Source organism: Alligator sinensis, unplaced genomic scaffold, assembly GCF_000455745.1.
Source record: "Alligator sinensis unplaced genomic scaffold, ASM45574v1 scaffold206_1, whole genome shotgun sequence".
Classification (NCBI taxonomy): domain Eukaryota; kingdom Metazoa; phylum Chordata; order Crocodylia; family Alligatoridae; genus Alligator; species Alligator sinensis.
In genome coordinates this window covers 291,520-297,544 of record NW_005843055.1, presented here as the reverse complement: position 1 = coordinate 297,544, position 6,025 = coordinate 291,520, and the positions used below count along the sequence as shown (strand labels likewise).

Sequence of the window (6,025 nt, the reverse complement as noted above, 5' to 3'; positions counted from 1 at the left end):
ATCATGTGCTTAAATTTTCCCTGAAACCCCCTAAAAGGCTGGTTTGTGTGGAAGCAGCTTTCCCATCTCAGTCCCCGGGACCTGGTCTGGAGTCTTGGAGAAGTGTTGCTGGTCAAGCCTTTGCTTACATCACAGCCACCAGAGCCTAAGGGTATCTGCTCCACGTGGATGGATACAAGCAGGCTTGGTCCACCTGCTTGCAGAGGGCTGGGGTCCAAGTTGTGCTGGATGCACCCAAGGACATCAAAACATTACCTCCAAGGGGTGTGTGATCAAGCAGTGGGCAATTGAGTAACCCTGCCAGCTCCTAAACTGAGAGGTGCACAGATTCCCACTGTGCCCATTCCCATGGGCACGGTGTCTGCACAGAGCTGAAGCCCCACGGCACCAGCTCCCAGCCTTCCCTGGGGAGCACACCCAGGACTGGTCCTGTCTTCTGTGTAACTGGTCTCTTCCAAAGCTTTGACCTTGTCCCTCTTCCCTATATGTCAACAAGAGGCATTTCAGAGGGGTGACATGACAGCACCTTCAGATACCTGAAGGGCTGCCATAAAGAAGAGAGAGACACCTCTTTTCTCTTGCTGCAGAAAGGAGGATGCGAAGCAATGGCTTGAAGTAGGTTTAGATTGGAGATCAGGACAAACATCTTCACTGTCAGAACAGGGGGGCAGTGGGGCAGACATCGGGGAAGGGGGATACTCTCCAGCATTGGAGGTGTCCAGGAGAGGTGGGACAGCCACCGGTCGGGGGATGCTCTAGGTACAGCGATGCCTGTGCTCTGCTTTGGGGATTTCCAGGCTTCTGGGCTCTGCTGGTTGCCCCTGGGGCTGGGAAGGGATTTTCCTTTCACTCCAGCTGCCAGGATTTGTTTTATTTATTGATTGATTGATTTAAAAATCTTCTGCAGCAGCTGGGGCTGGGTTGGGCTGTGCCAATGCTCCTGCTGGGACCTGAACCTGAAGGCTGGTGGCTAGAGGGTCTTGTTCCTCCATTTAGCGTCAGAAAGGAATTTCTCCCCACCCCCGTCAGCTTGGTACAGACTGGGGGGGTTGCCTTCCTCTGCTGCCAGGGCATGGCCTCCGTCTGGGGTGTCTGTTAACCTCCTTTCCACCAGCAGGATGTTGGTTGTGTCAGCCCCACCGCGTTCCCTGTGGCAGGGTGGGGTGCAGGGGGTTGAACTAGACGTGCCATCACAAGGTCCTTTTCAATTCGACTTCTCCATGACTCTGTGCTTCTAACTAAGCTATGATGTCTGACACCTGCTGCTGCCCCTGGCTCGTGCCAGGGATTGTTGCTCCCTCTGCAATGGGTCTAATTGGGTCAGAGAGGGTGAGGCCAGAGATGCCAGGGCTCCCATAGTCAGGCCGTGGTGGCTGAGGACGGGCCCCTCACGCATGGTGGCCCAACCGGAGACACTGATCACAGAAGCCAACACTGGGCACTGCCTGGCAAAGGTGCAGCTGCAGCAGGCACCAGCAAGGGTGGCAGGGCTTGTGGTGCTGGGGCAGGGGCTTCTCCACTCACACAGATGCTCAGCTCACTTGCTGCTCCACGGGGGCCTCCATGGCTCTGCCCTTCTCCCAGCCTCACATGAAGATCCCTGGCACTGCTGTTAAGGCATTTCTGTGGTGGCTCCCTGGACACCAGGCCAGCCCACAGCCAAGCACCAAGTCAACCCCATTCATTCCTATGGGAAGTTCACCTGGTGCCCCGTGGAAACCTTTCTGTGGACAAGGGCAGGGAGTTGGGAGGGGCGCACCAAAGCCAGAGCTGAGCCCCTCTCTGCTATCCCTAGCTGGGCCTGGAGCGCTTCCACGGCGTCGCAATCCTGGGCTCCAACGGCCCTGAGTGGGTCATTGCTGACATCGGGGCCATCATGGCCGGGTAAGGGGATGCCTTCACGCTGCGGGGTGGGATGGGGGCCCACGCGGGTGCCAGCACTGCCTGGTGGGGGGACTTGGGCCTGGCCCTGGTGTGGATGCAGGTTGTGGCTGGCCGAGGGGGCGCCTTGGGCAGGTCGCTGAGTGGCTCTGGAGTAGGTGGGACTGGAGCGGGTACAGCTGGGCTGATGGGGCATCTCCTCGGGGCCCCTGGTCTCATGGTGCTGCTCTTCCCCACCCCAGGGGCCTGGCAGTCGGGATCTACAGCACCAGCTCCCCTGAGGCCTGTGGCTACGTCGCCGTCAACTGCGCGGCCAACGTGGTGGTGGTGGAGGACAATGCGCAGCTCAGCAAGATCCTGCAGGTGACGGCAGCATCCCCTCCCAAGGGCGTTCCTGCCTCCCTGCCCCCCTAATCCCACAGGGATGCACCTCCCTGCCCTTCTCACCCCAAGGGGTTCGTGTGCCCTGCTCCCCCATGCACAGTCCTCCCCGGCTCCTGGACCCCAGCCCCAGCCCTGCTGGACTCATCTCCCTGGCATCCTCACTGTCCTGTTCCCAGTGATGCCCTGTCCCCTGCCCCTCCCCTCAGCCCCATGGCACAGCGATGCCTGCCCTGGGCTGCCAGCTGTCCCTACTCTTGCACCTATGACCACTGCAGAGTGTGAAGCACTGGGATGGGGATGCTGTGGGGCGGTGGAGGGGGCTCTCCTCTGCCTGAGGCTGCCGCATTGTCCCCGTGTCCCCACAGGTGCAGAAGCAACTGCCCCACCTCAAGGCCATCGTCCAGTACCGCGACCAGCTGGAGGAGAAGAGACCCAACGTGTACATGGTATGGGCCTGTCATGGTAGTCAGCAGTGGGGGAGCTGCACATCCCCACCTCCCATGCACCTGTGTTGCTGTATGGCCCCCACCCAGCACCCTGCACCACCCCCAGCACCTGTGCTCCCCACAGCGCAGACCACCTCCACACCCCTCCAGTCCCACAGCCTTGCCCTACTCAGCACAGCCTGCCTGGGAGTGGGTCTGGCTCATCCTGTGGCTCATCCCCTGTTATCCACATTGCAGTCAGCTTGGGTGGACCAGAGCTCTCCCCCTGCACCCGTGCCAGCTCCCTTCTCCTAGCACCAGGGAGATCAGGTGCTCTGTGCTATTGCTCCCACACCACCCTGGCCTTGATCCTGGCTGACCCGCTCCCTGGCAATGGCACGAGCTGGCAGGGGGAACGTCCTCCTGGGCACCCTTCTCCATGCCTTGTTCCCAATCCTGACTGACACACTGACCCGTTCCCTGGCAGTGGGAGGAGTTCATGGAGCTGGGGAGGACCGTGCCCGACTCGCAGCTGGACTCCATCATCCGCTCCCAGTGCGTGAACCACTGCTGCACCCTCATCTACACCTCGGGCACCACGGGTACACCCAAGGGCGTCATGCTCAGCCACGACAATGTGAGTGCCCCACATTGCTGTCCCTAATCCCCACAGCACAAGAAGGACCCTAGCTGCCTCCCACTCCCTGCTGCCATGGCAGAACAGGAGAGTTGGGGGCCTCCAGGGCCCACAGCCCCCATAGATGAGGTCGGGGCCATGGTCTGGGAATTGTGCCGGGCTAGTGGTGAACGAAGCCCCGACTGCTGCAGGTGACGTGGGTATCCAAGAGGGCGAAGGACATGCTGGGATTCCCGGATCATGGGGTATTCATCAACTACCTGCCCCTGAGCCACGTGGCTGCACAGATCCTGGACCTCTGGATGCCCATGTACCTGGGGGTCACCACCTCCTTCGCCCAGCCTGATGCACTGAAGGTAATGGGGCCAGATGGGAAGGAGCACAGCCACTCCCTACCCAGGCAGAGCTGCAGGGCTCTGTCCAAGCCGAGTTGTTGGGTCTCAGCAGGGAGGGGACAGGGACAGAGGGTGGGGGGTTGCTGCTTGCTGGCAAATCCCCCCCACCCCCACATCACTTTTTGTCTGCCCCACCTGTGTGCTACCAAAGGCTCCCCCCTTCCATCGAAGCCATTAGCCGATGGCCTGGTCCCAGGGCTGGGCTTCCCCCACCCCAGGTAAGAAGAAGGCGCCACGTGAGCTGTGCCAGACAAACCAGCTCTGCCCTAGTGGCTGCAGCATCCCAGACAGACAAGGGAGTGGTCAGACAGACAAGCAGCTCTTAGAGGCAGGGGATGGTCAAAGGGACACAGGGCAGCCCTGACTATCCATCAAGCTCAAGGTTCCTAGATGTTTTTTTACTGACGGCTCCATTTTTTTTACAGACTTTACAGATAGGGGGGTTTTTGCCCTATTTTTACTGAGTGTCTGTAAATTTACAAGCAGTTGGTAACCCTGGGGAGGGGGGTCCCCAGGGGAGGGGCACCAGCTTTACCAGTGGGTGTCTGGGCTGCCAGGGCCCCCCAGCTGGGACCCCTTTCCTTTGACCCTGCTTGCTGTGTGGGCCCAGGGCTCTCTGCTCACCACGCTGAAGGAGGTGCGCCCCACAGTCTTTGCGGGTGTGCCCCGTGTGTGGGAGAAGATAGAGGAGAAGCTCAAAGCTGCCTTCAACCAGTCATCCCTGGGCAAGAGGAAGCTGGTGGAGTGGGCACGGGGCATCGGCCTGCAGGCCAGCTACAGCCGCCTGGACGGGTGGGTAGGGGTAGCCAGGGGCTCAGGGTGGGTGGCACCATCCAGGATGAGTGGGGAGGGCAGCACAGGGGGTACAGGGCAGACAGACTGTGAGTGTCAGGTCACTGGGGGCTTGGGTCACCCAGCAGCCGTGTGCACAGCTGACACTGGGGCTGTCACAGATGCGGCCTGGGATGCCTGGCACATGCCTGACCCTTCCAGCCTCCTTTCCCCCCCTCCCCCCCCGCATTAGGTTAACAGGGGCCCTGCTCCCCAAGCTGGGTCTGTCAGCAGAGGGGGGGCACATGGGTGCAGCTGGTGGGACGCGGCGATTCCCACTGAGACAAATGCAGGTGACTGCCACTACCAGCGGGGACTGGCCCAGGTCCCCAGAGCCTTGCAGATATGCCAAGCATGCCTGAAATCCCTGCCCAGATGGATGCCCCAGTTCCAGCCCCACTGTCTGCCTCGCCACAGCCCTCCATCTCCTCCCCACAGGGACGGCTCAGTGCCCTGGGGCTTTGCCTTGGCTGACCACCTGCTGTTCAGGAAGGTGCGCGAGGAGCTGGGGCTGCAGCGCTGCACCCTGTTTCTTGCCGGGGCAGCGCCCACCTCCAAAGACACGCTGGAGTTCTTCATGAGCCTCCACCTGCCCATCTTCGAGATGTTCGGCTTAAGCGAGAGCAGCGGGCCGCACAGCACTTGCACAAATGAGACCTTTCGCATCTACAGGTGGGGCAGGGTGTGTGGTGGGGAGGGCAGAACAACACACTCCAGGCACTGGGACCCCAGTGTGCAGGGACCTGGTGGGGACTGAGCACCTGGCACAGATGGGGGCACAGCAGGGGCTGAGGCACAAGGGTATGGGTGGGGGAGCGGGGAACTGCTCCCAGCTGGGGTGCAGGGGAGGGGGGTTCAGGATGAAGCACCTCAGGGGCTGCACAGTCACCTCCAGGCAGGTGTCTGTCCCTGGGGGAGCCAGCTTAGCCCTCCCACCCGCAAAGCTCCCATTGCCGCTGAGGGTGTGGGCACTGCCTCCAGCTGCGGGAAGGAGCTGCCAGGCTGCAGGTCCCGCATCGAGCAGCCGGACGCAGAGGGCATCGGTGAGCTGTGCTGCCACATGGTTGGCCTGTTCTGCCAGGTCCGCCACGTCTTCATGGGCTACCTGGGCATGGAGGCTGCGACACGGGAGGCGCTGGATGAGGAGGGCTGGCTGCACACGGGGGACCTTGCATGCCGTGACCACGACGGCTTCCTCTACATTGTGGGCAGGATCAAAGGTAAGGGACGGGGATATGTGGGGGCAGGGGTGCTGGGTTGGTGCAGGTCTGGGGGTTCTGGGGGGATGGATACACAGGTGAGGCAAGTGCCCAGGAAAGGGGTCACAAGCCCATGGCTCTGGGGGCATGTTTGTGGTCTGGGTGCCCCAGGGGTGCTGGAAGGCCACGTGCAGAAGACACCGGAGGGAAGCTATCACCTTGCTGTGTCCTGTCAGTGGCATCTGTCCTCATCGCCTTTGCCACCAGCCTTTC

The 6,025-nt window shown here is 61.3% G+C and overlaps 1 protein-coding gene across 3 annotated transcripts in view; it reads left to right on the top strand.

The window, feature by feature from the left end:
* The first annotated feature begins 1,743 nt into the window (after positions 1-1,743).
* LOC102370113 (long-chain-fatty-acid--CoA ligase ACSBG2-like) overlaps positions 1,744-6,025 on the top strand; it is a 21,915-nt gene continuing 17,633 nt past the window's right edge. For 2 of the 3 annotated variants that reach the window (XM_025193476.1, XM_025193477.1), the window contains exons 1-8: positions 1,744-1,884; positions 2,124-2,244; positions 2,631-2,711; positions 3,178-3,327; positions 3,519-3,683; positions 4,333-4,514; positions 4,992-5,225; positions 5,535-5,773. In XM_025193476.1, coding sequence (XP_025049261.1) covers positions 1,877-1,884; positions 2,124-2,244; positions 2,631-2,711; positions 3,178-3,327; positions 3,519-3,683; positions 4,333-4,514; positions 4,992-5,225; positions 5,535-5,773 — 1,180 coding nt within the window. In that variant the 5' untranslated portion in view covers positions 1,744-1,876. The remainder of the gene's footprint in view (positions 1,885-2,123; positions 2,245-2,630; positions 2,712-3,177; positions 3,328-3,518; positions 3,684-4,332; positions 4,515-4,991; positions 5,226-5,534; positions 5,774-6,025) is intronic. The other variant, XM_025193478.1, reaches the window with a different exon arrangement.